At 32.9% G+C, this 12,294-nt stretch overlaps 3 protein-coding genes and 1 long non-coding RNA gene across 7 annotated transcripts; 2 read left to right on the top strand and 2 right to left on the bottom strand.

Moving 5' to 3' along the window:
- The first annotated feature begins 54 nt into the window (after positions 1 to 54).
- On the top strand, positions 55 to 5,574 carry MTF-1 (Metal response element-binding Transcription Factor-1). 4 transcript variants are annotated; one of them, XM_089268449.1, is made up of 5 exons: positions 55 to 247; positions 394 to 525; positions 1,013 to 1,703; positions 3,003 to 4,378; positions 4,454 to 5,574. In XM_089268449.1, the coding sequence occupies exons 3-5, from the start codon at positions 1,285 to 1,287 to the stop codon at positions 5,050 to 5,052; spliced, it is 2,394 nt and encodes a 797-aa protein (XP_089124575.1). In that variant the 5' UTR covers positions 55 to 247; positions 394 to 525; positions 1,013 to 1,284; the 3' UTR covers positions 5,053 to 5,574. The 4 variants fall into 4 exon arrangements, with proteins under 4 accessions (XP_089124575.1, XP_089124576.1, XP_015786019.1 ...); XM_089268450.1 differs by having other exon boundaries at positions 62 to 247; positions 450 to 525; XM_015930533.3 differs by lacking the exon at positions 394 to 525 and having other exon boundaries at positions 107 to 247.
- Positions 5,531 to 5,961, bottom strand: LOC149094007 (uncharacterized). The gene is made up of 2 exons (XR_016199341.1): positions 5,821 to 5,961; positions 5,531 to 5,740 (listed from the first exon to the last, which is right to left on the bottom strand). It is a non-coding gene; the product is annotated as an uncharacterized LOC149094007 (long non-coding RNA).
- A 325-nt stretch (positions 5,962 to 6,286) lies between these two features.
- On the bottom strand, positions 6,287 to 9,357 carry O-fut1 (O-fucosyltransferase 1). The gene is made up of 6 exons (XM_015930551.3): positions 8,857 to 9,357; positions 8,631 to 8,737; positions 8,452 to 8,566; positions 8,113 to 8,331; positions 7,871 to 8,031; positions 6,287 to 7,797 (listed from the first exon to the last, which is right to left on the bottom strand). The coding sequence occupies exons 1-6, from the start codon at positions 8,999 to 9,001 to the stop codon at positions 7,294 to 7,296; spliced, it is 1,251 nt and encodes a 416-aa protein (XP_015786037.1). The 5' UTR covers positions 9,002 to 9,357; the 3' UTR covers positions 6,287 to 7,293.
- Positions 9,358 to 9,611: 254 nt separating this feature from the next.
- LOC107363322 (lysosomal acid phosphatase) lies at positions 9,612 to 11,784 on the top strand. The gene is made up of 5 exons (XM_015930543.3): positions 9,612 to 9,850; positions 9,922 to 10,026; positions 10,120 to 10,353; positions 10,429 to 11,200; positions 11,288 to 11,784. The coding sequence occupies exons 1-5, from the start codon at positions 9,728 to 9,730 to the stop codon at positions 11,398 to 11,400; spliced, it is 1,347 nt and encodes a 448-aa protein (XP_015786029.1). The 5' UTR covers positions 9,612 to 9,727; the 3' UTR covers positions 11,401 to 11,784.
- Positions 11,785 to 12,294: the final 510 nt, after the last annotated feature.

The raw sequence follows: 12,294 nt of genomic DNA on the forward strand, positions 1-12,294 counted from the left end.
ATCTAGCTGTGATGGCAGGAAAACTACCAAATTCAGGCGCGAAAATATAGATATAAAGTTGAAATATGCTGGATAGAGTTGAAGGAAACAAAATGAAAGATGTTGTTATTCACTTGACTAGAGTGTTGTTGACTAGAGTAACAACTGAATTAAAGTGAATGGAATGGTCAATTGTCAAATTTGGAATAGGAGGTTGGACGAACGCAGCCCATAATTTGCCCTTCTGGCCTTGGAGTAAACGGATTAGGTGAGTAACTAAGCGCTTTTCTAGGTTTTAAATACGTTTATCTTTATATGTTAAGTTAATCGCCTCAATACTTTCGTCAGTATTTCAATGAGCTTAGCAATTTTATTTGATATATTTTATTTCTTAATCCTTAATTGTGTCCCTAGTTTTATTAGAAAAAGAAATGAAACGCAATGAATTTTAATCATGGTTATTTACACAGATATGCATTTTGCATGCAATTGCAATTTAATCACTGGGGAGAGATGGAAGCACTGTACTTGATATTAAATATCTGTGTGAGTACAAGGTGGCGAGAAAGTTTATGCTGAATGGGGCAACTAAAAGGGGAATAAATATGCGCATAGAAAGAGCGGTTAAAGATTAAATGGGCGTTGCTTAAGCACATAAACTTTCTCGCCACCCCGTACAGTGGTCTCTCTCTTAAGTTGCTGTAACGAGCCAAACGCTGCTAGGTGTCAGTTTGATCAAATACTGAGCAAATTGAAGAGCGAAATTTGAGTTTATTTAATACTTAACGAGAGTAGCCTATGTTGAAGGTATGTTTAAATCAATCTTTACTCCAGATGGCGGTAAAAAAGAACTTAACAGAGAGCACACTTAAGAGAGAGACTACTGTATTTGAAACAACTTCATCAACTTATCTCGAGAATCGTCTTTCTTGCTTATTATCTTTCGTGAGCCTCTTATTGCTGAGAAAAAAACAGGATTTATTTTTCGTGTTGTGATTTTTTGTTGTTTCTTTGTTTTTGTTTTTTTATATAGTTTGTCAAAATGCTACTCTGGTTAAAACTACTTCTCTCACGTTGACTATAAATCTACCTAATGAGTCAGTGGATTAACAGGTTACTTACTGGAAATATCAATTGTTTGAATTTACTATCTAAAGGGGATTATCACTAAATCAACTTTTATCCATCTCAACAAAACCTCACACATTCAAAATCAATAATAGCAGAGGCATCATCAACATTCTTCGTTTTCGTTATCTCCTCGCTACCAGATAAAACCAAAAGCCAAAAGCCCTACAAATTAAAATGGATACTTTTCGTGAAGGGCTCAATACACCTCCAATGACAATAACTTTCCATGATTACTTTGACGATAGCTTTGATGGTCATCAGTTTGACATGTTACAAGCTGCCCCGACAACAATCACCAATATAGACGCTAATGGAATGACTGTTGGTTCTGTTGAGGGTCAAAATATTGATGGTAATCAGATTAATTATGACAGCAGCATACACTTGTTAACATCTTCAGCTCCACTGCCATCAACATTAACAAGTGGTGGGCACAACTCTTCTATTACTTCTAATTTGGAATGCTTAACAAATCAATTTATCTCTAATACGGGGCACTCCTCATCCACAAATCTCAATGTTGACAACTTACCAAACAATCTATTACCTGGACAACAATCAACTGATTTTCTAGTTGACCAAGAAAACTCAGGGTTAGTATTATAAAGAGAGCAAAAAAACAATTTATTGTCTATGCAAAGCTATTGATAATGTTTCTATTTTATAATACAGTCAAAGAAAATGAGTTTGATTCAAACAAAATTATCTTTGACAAGTCTATACATTCGGTAATAAGAAAGAATTTTGAATATTTTTATCAATTCAAAATTTGGCCGGTAATCGACGATTGTTTACAATTTTTCTTATTCCGTATTGACTTGTCAATGTGCGTAAATATAATTTTGTTTTATCAAACTCATTTTCTTTGACTGTATCATACACTTTTTTGAGAGCTGGGCGAGTTATATAATAGCATTGAATGGGCGAGAAAAATCAACTTGAGTTATCTAATTTTCATCTCTATTCCTCTGATAAAAATCCTACTGATGCCATCATTCCATTTAAAAATTATTTACCAATAAGGCAAACTTTATTTAGCCTTTTCGCTTCTCTTCTCTCAACAAATGAACTTATTTTTAGATAATTTTTTGGAAGACTTGTGTACTTTCTCTCTTACTCTTTCATCATTTTTACTCCCTCTACTGGCACAGATTCACCTAATTAATCCTTATGTAAATTTGGGTCCAACCCAATAAGAAACCTTCAATAATTTAAATTCTACTGCCCTTAGCTCTAAAAACTTGGAATCTGTTTATAGTTAAATAGACATAGTTAAGACTCTTATTGGTCATGGAATAGTTCCTGGAAACCAACAAGTTTTATAGTGAAAATCTAATGAACAAATGGTTGTCTTAAATACTTGTTGGATTTTTAGTGTAATCAGATAAAAAATCATGCAAAGTAGCTTTCAGAAGAAAGGTTCGACTAAATATAACTACAAAGACGTACCTAAATATATTTAAAGAATAAGAGAATGATGTTAATCTTTTTGAAAATAGGAGAGAGGGAAACCACAGAAACTAGATCACTAAGAGTAAAAGGCGAGGTTGTATCAATATTTTTTCTTCCTCATTACTTTCCAACGGAAAATTCAAAATAGAATTGACAAATTAATAAGTTAAATAAATTAGCGAATCAAAGTGAATCGTAGAAAAAAGCACAAATGTGCTTTTGTAGATGCAAAAAGAGATGAAGGTTTTTAAATGAAAATTAACGCATTTGCTATTGTAATGGAAATGAGACCTTACACAGTAAAATTAACGAAATAGCGAATGGTTAGTTGGAAGATGAAAAAAAACGACAGAGAAAGCAAGAAATTGTTTGATGATCTAATTTTAATTGCTAATTTGTTTCTAATTATTCTATTTCCTATTTTATTTTATTATCTACAGTTATATTCACCATAGCATAACAGAGGACCAGATAACTATGCATGTTCATCCAGGGAATAGTCCAATGCCACGAAATCCATCTCATGCCATGTTAACTATAGAAACTCGTAATGAAAATACCAAGAAGAGGGAATACAGAGTATTCCGATGTGAATTCAATGACTGTCGACGAACTTACTCTACTGCTGGTAACCTGAAGACACATCATAAGACACACACTGGAGAGCTTACCTTTGTATGTAATCAAGAAGGTTGTGGAAAGGCTTTTTTAACATCTTACAGTTTACGCATTCATACTCGGGTACATACCAAGGAAAAACCTTTTGAATGTCAAATTAATGGATGTGAGAAGGCATTCAATACACTTTACCGACTTAAGGCACACAAGCGACTTCACACTGGTAACACGTTCAATTGTTCAAGCGATGGTTGTGTCAAATTTTTTACTACTTTAAGTGACCTTAGGAAACATTGGAGGACTCATACAGGAGAAAGACCCTACAAATGTAACCAACAAGGTTGTGGTAAATCATTTTCGGCTAGTCACCATCTTAAAACCCATATTCGAACTCATACAGGAGAGAAACCATATTCATGTAACCAGGAAGGTTGCCGTAAATCATTTACTACTCAATATAGCTTGAAAAGCCACTTAACCCGTCATCAATTGAAAAAATCAAATGGAAATGAAATTAGCAGCAATAATAATTCCAAGAATGTTAAACAACGGAAAGATGAAGACAATGTCTCTAACTTTGTTGACGACAATCAAGCTACTACATCTATGGTAACATCGTTATCATCACCTCAATCTTCTTCATGTTCATCATCAAGCTCAGTCTCGTCTTCACATTCACCTCACCAATGTAGTAGAACGTCTACAATAATTTCTTATGTTGGTACATTATCATCGTCAGCCTCATCATCAACTTCATCTTTACCTATCAATATTTGTCAGGGACCAACTTCTGAGTCTCATGCAGCCATAAATAGCAATGGGATGAACTGCGAGCTTTTAGATAATGTTAATAGCAACAACAGTAGCAATAGTATTATTAATAATAATAGAAATAGTAGCGAAAGTAATAAATGCAATAACAATAACAGTGACAACTGCAATACATGTAACAATAATAACAATATTAGCAATAACAACAATAATAATAATGGGCTATTAGTTGCCAATTTTAATACCTTGAATAGTTCAGTTGAAGGTTTCAATGAGACTGCTTCTAATGTTGTCAGAGAATGTACCTCCGGTGTAATTAATGGATCGGCTCCGATGGATGTATTAAACTCCGTTAATGTTGAAATGTTTGCTTCTCATTCAGTAAACGCAATTCAATTGATACCTCAAACAACTGAGAATGCCACAGGTAAACATTATTTTTTTCATTATTTCGCTATTAAACTATATAAATAAATTGTTCATTATTGTTTCTTTTCTATAGCTTACACTTTTCTACCGATCACTACGGAAACTCCGGCAAATCAATATTTACCCGTTGAAATGTCTACAATTATCAATATCTCTTCACCTTATGGGACTTCTACAAATCATGGTGAAGTAAGCAACAACAATGCCAATAACAATTGTGATAACAGTGATCATAATAGAAACAGCGAAAACACCAACGATAATAGAAACTCTGATTGTCCCAATAACGGTGAAAACAGTTCTTTTGACCATGCAAAGGAGATTAAATTTTCAAAAGATACAAATTTTATACCAACTCATGGATGCTGTGATCCACAAAATATTATCTTTGGAGCTGCAACTCAAGCCGACATTTGCAAATGTGATCCTGGTCAATGTCGTAAAAATGGTCTTTGTTGTCCTGGCTGTCCTGGTGAGGACATGTGTATCGAAGAATCCAATTCAAATATTGCAAATAATTATGCTAAAGTAGAAAGTTCATCATCATCATCAACAATAACACTACCAATTATTGCTATTCCAAATCAATCCATTTCTTCGTCTTCTAATCTGAATGGTTCAAATTTACCAGACAATTATTCAGATAATTTGGGACATTCTTGTTGTGCCTAATATTTTTTTTTGTTGCAAAATTACCAGATTTTGTCTATCAACTGTGTCCTGTTTGATTTTCTTTTCAAATTTTATCTCCGATTTGAGTTGAGTTGTTCAAGTTTTTCTCTCATCGTTGGTAGCTGTTAAACTGTTGCTGGAAATTTTATTTTACGTTCTTGTCGCTTTTTAATCATCCTTTTTGTGGCCAAAATAGGCTGTTGAATTTCATCGATTTAAATTAATCTAAAGCGGATCAATATGCTAATACTGCAACTAATGTAATTTTTTCCCCGTTAATGGTCTCTTTTGGGTCATCATCGTCCTATTGCCTTTTTCTGTGCCTAGCTTGGCTGCTCAGTTTGTCTTAAAGATGATTATATTGTTAAATATATAAATAAATATAAATATATCAGTTAATAGATTATGATTTAACTATCATTACCATATTAATGAAATTACTTGTATAATGTTGAAAATAATTATGAAATGAGATGAATTGAAATAAAATTTCTGCCTTCATTTTACACATGAAAAATAAAACAACATCGACTTCTCTGAATGTAGTCAAATTGTCTTGATCATTGTCAGCAACTTTCATTGATTGATCTTGCCTTGATTTCCCAATGTTGATGATTTTACCTGAATTAGCATCGACAGTTCACTTCAATTCGACTTGTCATCATTGTTAATGATTTTGTCCTTTTCACTACAAACAAAAACAAAACATCAACGATGCGACTTTACTTTTGGTTTAATTTTATCAACTCATGATAACCATTTACCTACCTCATCTGGAACTAAAATGATCAACATGTTTGATCAAGGTTAGATATTACCCTTTCCAGATTGATTATCATGACCATCAGTCTAATTCACATCATCATTATTGTCATCGTTGTTGCAGGTAAGTAAAATTAACCCATATTCACGGAAATAATGAAAGATTATTCCAATAGAAGAGTTGAGGACTTGAGACTTACAACACTTTTAGCTCATGTCTTCGTAGTTTTCATGTTGAATTAAATTGTTGACGAGATTTTGAATTATGATTGGCAAATAGTCGGCCTTATATATCGATGGACTCATAAGCACTATATGAGCACTTAGGACTCTCTACAATATCAGTAAAATTGTAAACAATAAAATCATCTAAATCAATAAAATACCTTAAACCTGCTTAGTCACCTGATTGAATCAACTTTACCTGTTGATACAGTACATTTTAGCGATTGATAATTGAATAGTACAGCAATTAATGAAATAATAGCTTTCAATTTACCAATTGAACTAATTGAAACATTTAAATTGCAATTTGTAGTTTGAATAACATTAATACGTTTTTACAGAGCTATTCAGCCTCATTTACCTCACGTTTTGTTCAATATCTCACGAGTCAAACATGCTAGGTTACACAGCTGTAAAAAGGTGTGCTCTTCGAAAATGCCCTTCAAAAGTCGTTTGCAGGTCAAATGAACGAATGGCCTTAAATGACTTCGAAACTTTGTATTAAATGGTCCTTCAATTCTCAAAAACATATATTTCATAGTAATAGGTATGTTTGGCTCGTGAGATATTGAACAAAACAAACGAGGCTGAATATTATAAATAGAGTATAAAAATTAGATGTATCGATATGTTACATAAATAAGATTCAAAAGTAAGTTCATACGAGAATGATTCAGGTTACTCAGAAGAAATTAATTTATGAAGATTTTCATTACTATCGATTCCTGCAAAATCAAAATTATCACCTCTTCTAAATATTAATTTGATTTATCCGTATCTCAATGAAAATGAAATACATCTTGACGTGACAACTTATTATTTCTGAATTTTGGTTACAATTCTTGTCACTGTTTACAACTCTAATTATAATTTGATTCAAGGGTAAATGAAGGATTCAAGATAGTTGTTATCTAGTCATTAATCCGCAGATTAACAACAAAAACATCTAAGACAATGACTGTTAATCCGGCGTTTGACTTGTTAATAAGGTCAAGACTGGCCTCAACGTGAAATGCAAATAAGCAGGAAGTGCAGCTTTTCATTGGCTTATCAGCTAGGATTTCAAATGCCAAATTTTAAACTTGCTATGCACCTAGAGTGACCGTACAAGTAGTAACAAAGTTTTTGCCCTAGCAAGTAAAAAAATTGCAGAGCGAAGCTGATGGATTCTCGTAAAACTTAACAAATATATCACAGACTGAGATCATAAATGGAAATATGGCTGATGATTTGATGAAATTTACCATCTTGTTTTCACAATTCATCTTTAAGCAGCTTTTCCGTATGCAATAAGTCACTAGCAAAAAAGTGTGTGGTTTTATCGAAATGGAATGAGTGTAGTCGAATTCGAGAGGCAAAAGCACTGAACGATGAAACACAATTTCCAATAAAGTAGTTTGAATAGGATAATAAATATGTATCGATGATATAGTGTGCCTGGTTATAGCCCCGAGTTATATTATTCTTGATGTAAGTAGCTGTTGGAGTTATCAGCGTAACCTCTGGAAGTTTCTTGTGAATTTTTTGCCAAACAGAATGATCATCATAATCGGTTGCAATATAAACAACTTCCAATTTTTGGTTATTCACTTCGGTTAAAGCACGATTGATATCTTCAATGATCGTATCTACGGAATGTGAACATAATTCATAAGGTAATTTGAATTCTTTCAAATCAACTCCATATCGTTGAATACATTGATCTGATGAAAATAATTGATTCATTTCATTTTCTTTCAAAAGACTGCAAGCTTTAATCTGCAATAGAGGAAAAAAAGAAATTATTAGTCGATTGATATGATTAATGAGCTTTGTAGATTTTTAGTATTACCCAGTCAGATCCATGTCTCAGATGCACACCCAAGTAAGGTTTCCCGGTAAAACCTCGCGCTTCTCTGTATCTGGCAGCTGAATCAGCAATAAAGTCTGAGAAGTGTAAATATTTTTGTAATGGAATAGCTTCTTGATTAGTAGGAAAAGAAGATGGAGCTCCTATGAAATAAAAGGTATAAAAAATAAACTTATGAGATATTGAAACAGGAAAAATTGATTTAGAAATTTCATTACACTTACCAACAAATGCAAGAGTCTTTAAATCTTTGTATCTCTCTTTCCAAAACTCAGCTTCATTGAACTGAGTGATCAGTGGCTGATGAAAAATTGATGATTGGAATCGAGTTATATTAAAATGATGCCAAAATGGTTTGAATGGGCTTCCATCAAACGGATTGCAATCAGGTATTTGGTCATTATCTCCTTTTCTGGGTCCATAGCAAAGGATGAATCTTTCATCTAAACATAGAGGAAAATAAACAGAATTGAAATCATAAATCTGATTAGAAAATAACAGATTAAGAAGACATGATACATGTACAAATATTTATAATTTCATAGCATCATAACTGAACTTACTTTCAAGCCAAACTTTTGGAGCGATATTTGTCATGAAGTCTTCGATGAGAACAACTTTGTGATATTGTTTCAGCGGTTCTAATTTGAAAAATTTATCGAATGGTGAAAATTCAACCTAGATAAGAAAAAAAAATGTTGAAAATCATATTTGTTATCCGGGTTGTCATTTGACGAATTACCTGATAATTGCGGTATTCAATAAACGGTGGTAAAACCAAAGTACGATCTAGATACTTGGCAAACAATAGAGAACCAAGGAATTGTTCAGCTTGATTACCAAAACGTCCTAATTGAATGAGAGAAAAAGAGAGAAAAGATACAGATTTATAACACCGTATTAACCAGTCTGAAGAAACCTTCAGTTAATTGACCGAAAGTTGGAAAAAGTAACCAATATTTACTTACCCATGCAAGGACAGTAGATAATATAACCATTTCCATCGACTTTTGAACATATAGATAGTGAATTAAAACAACAAAATATTAACAAAACACGAATTATCATGATGAACCAAGAGTCAAAAATAGACATTTTTGAACCCAAACACATGTGAAAAAGGGGGAGATTCAAAACATATGTAGACACAACTGTACTAGGCTCACACTATGAGCACGAGTAGTGTTTACAATCTTTCAACTGATAGAAATGATAATTATTTAATTTCAATAAGCACAACTAGATTAAGGTTTGTTTTCATTTCACTCTCAGATTGAATAAGACGCTGAATAAAAATAATGGGTCCGATGAGTGTAGATGCAATAGATTATAAGAGGTAAATATTCATAGGTTTGCAGTCTGAACTTATATGAACTGGAAAAGAATTGCCGAGAGATTGAGGTGATCAGCCTAGACAACCCAAACTGGATTAGATACTCAATACAGCCATGAGAAATAAATCAGGTTTTTCTTATTTTATGAAGTAATATTTCAACATGGACACAGGTTTTTGGAGTCACGTGATTGGAGAAACTTTTGTCTATGTATACATCGCTTTAAGTGTCTTCAATTAACATCTGTAATCTTATTTTATTTCATTTTTGCTCCCTTTGTTTTGATATATTTATTTCCATCACTGATTAATTATTGCCTGATCTACTATCAAACCGATAATCTTTTTGTTTTAATTCTTCAGAGCCTCAGTCAGTGCATTCCATTTTTCTAGGTACACGGCAGAGTTATAACGCCCTGTGTAATTCATTTGTTGTTTTCACTCATTTTGTTGAGTTTTTTGGATGGTTAATGTTTTTTAATTAAGAACAAGTGACAAAATTTAAAATGAAAACTTCATTTGTGTTACCGTTGTTGACATTTGTTTACCTTCAACTGTTTGTTTCATCCACTTTCCAAGCAAATTTTTTCGCGTCCAATGATTCTACCAGCCTTAAAGGTCTTATTCTGGTTAGTTGAATACTGATTATTCATGATTTTGGTGTTTTAAACAGTGTTTTATTTTTTGATTCTGATAATAGATTGCTCAGAAAGGATACACATCAATACCGACCAATGAAACATATCCAAATGATGAGTATACTGTACCAGAATATTGGCCAGATGGATATGGTCAATTAACGATTGTAAGTATTTTTGTCTTCAAACTTTATCCAACTAGATTGTTGAATTCCTTGAATTTAAGACAGATAATAGAATATTTATTTTCTTTTTGTTAGACTGGCAAGCAAAAGATTTATAAACTTGGTCAATCAATTGCATCTAAATATTCAAAATTTTTGCCAAACAATCCTCATGAAGTTTACATTCAAAGCTTTGATGATACTCCATGTTTTGAATCAGCTGAAGTCCTAGCTGCTGGAATTTTTCCTCCCGTTGATAGATGGATCTGGAATGATAAATTAAATTGGCAACCAGTCAAAGTTAATGCTCGCCCAGCATCTTCTGACAATGTAAATACCAACTATTAATTATATTTGCTAACAAACAGATAGCATCATGTACTAACCTTTTTCAATTTTTCAAAGGTACTTGGCTTTTCGATTCCTTGTGAGTTACCAACTTTGAGTACTACAGAGACCAAGGAAGCTTACATTCAACTGACCAAAGCTCACACGGGTCTATTGTCATTCATTTCCGAAGCGACTGGATGGACTGATATGAGTATCATGCAATTCGTTGACTTGTATAAAACAATTATCCTAGAAGAGAACAACATGTTATCACGTCCGCCATGGTTAAATCAAACTATCTGGCAAGAAATGGATAAATTTGTTTCCGATTTAGCATACCTGATGTACTCCAATCGCCAAGTACAACGAACCATAGCTGGACCGCTTTTAGCTCAAATTTCGGAAAATATAGCAAACATTGAGAAAAATGGAGAGCCAAAAGTATATATTTATGTCAGCCAACAGCCTAAACTCATCACCTTGCTAACCAGTCTTTTAATCAACAATACTCAAGAAATTCTCACTAAACCAGGATCCGTAATAGGACTAGAAATTTACCAAGAATCAGGGAAGAAGCCATATTTCAACTTGGTATTCAATGATGGTGATAAAACCGAAAACTGGAAACCATTGGCAATGTATGGATGTAACCAAAACTGTACAATGGATCATTTCAATAGCTTCGCTAAACTCATTTCTCCTCTGACTGCTCAAGAACTTTGCGCTCAATCAGATAACAAGCCAGTTACATTCCCTTCTATTCCTAAGTCTCCTGAATCTGCACCAGCCACAAACGTCGAAACAGATGCTGATAATGCTGCAAATGAAGATTCATCTTCTGGAGGAGGTCAGTATGGTTTCTTGAAATAACCAATCTAAAATTAAAAAATCTTGATTAATCTAGAGTTCTAACTTTTCTCATTATCTATTCTAGGTTGGCGAGCCTTTTTAATCACCATATTATGTTTGGCCTGTGTTGCTCTCATTATTTTTGGTGTTTCATCTTACATGAAAAATCGACAAAGAGTAGAATACTTTTTCATCTAAATAATCAATTGCTGCGAGCAAACAATTTTTATTCACCCAAAAAAAGATGTCAAATTCAAGTAGTTATTCATATTTAATGGGACAATTCAGAGCAAATATGAAGTGATTTTAAGTGGACAAAAGTGAATTTTTATGAAATACTGTACATGAATCATAATATAAATATCAATCGCACTTACAACAAGAAAATATCGGCCCATTATTTCATTTACTGATAAACTTGTAATTTTTATCGTATCACCTTATCTGACTAAAAAAATTCCATTGTATTTTTGTAAATCAACTTCTATCAAAACTAATAATGCTATTCAAAAAGAGATGTTGAGCTTTTTGTAAAAGTTATCTTTCCTGATTCGTAATGATAAATTTTTACATGAACCTGTTTACGGTATTTTCCAACTAAAAGCCATTTAAACTTTGGATTGTCAGAGTAAACCTGGAATAGATTTTCTCTGCGATTATTTCAATTGAGTTACAAAAAAATTCATCAAAATTCTAACCAAAGATGGAGCTAAGGTCAATGATAAACAGTGTTGCGATTTATCTGATAATAAGGTTGAAACCATTGAGATTAATCTAGTGAATTAATGTCAACTCTATGACTGGTCTACCATCTGATTGTGTCAAACTTGATTAACACTCTTACAACAATAGAATAATCATCACCCTGCTTTTTAATCAACTCAACTTACATCAGAGTGGTAATTTATCAACATACATGTAATTGCCATTATTATAATGGAGAAAACCTGTTTCTAATATGGTCTCATATTTGGCTCGTCCCTTTCCTAAAATGTTAGCTTGAATTGAGAAAGCTTTCTTCAGGTAAAACCACACCATATTCAGAAAAAGGCGGACTCAAGGGGAGTGTGATGATTCTATCAATGACTCTAT

Source organism: Tetranychus urticae, chromosome 2 (genome assembly GCF_039701765.1).
Source record: "Tetranychus urticae isolate SD_2017Ah chromosome 2, NJAU_TeUrti_SD_1.0, whole genome shotgun sequence".
Classification (NCBI taxonomy): Eukaryota; Metazoa; Arthropoda; class Arachnida; order Trombidiformes; family Tetranychidae; genus Tetranychus; species Tetranychus urticae.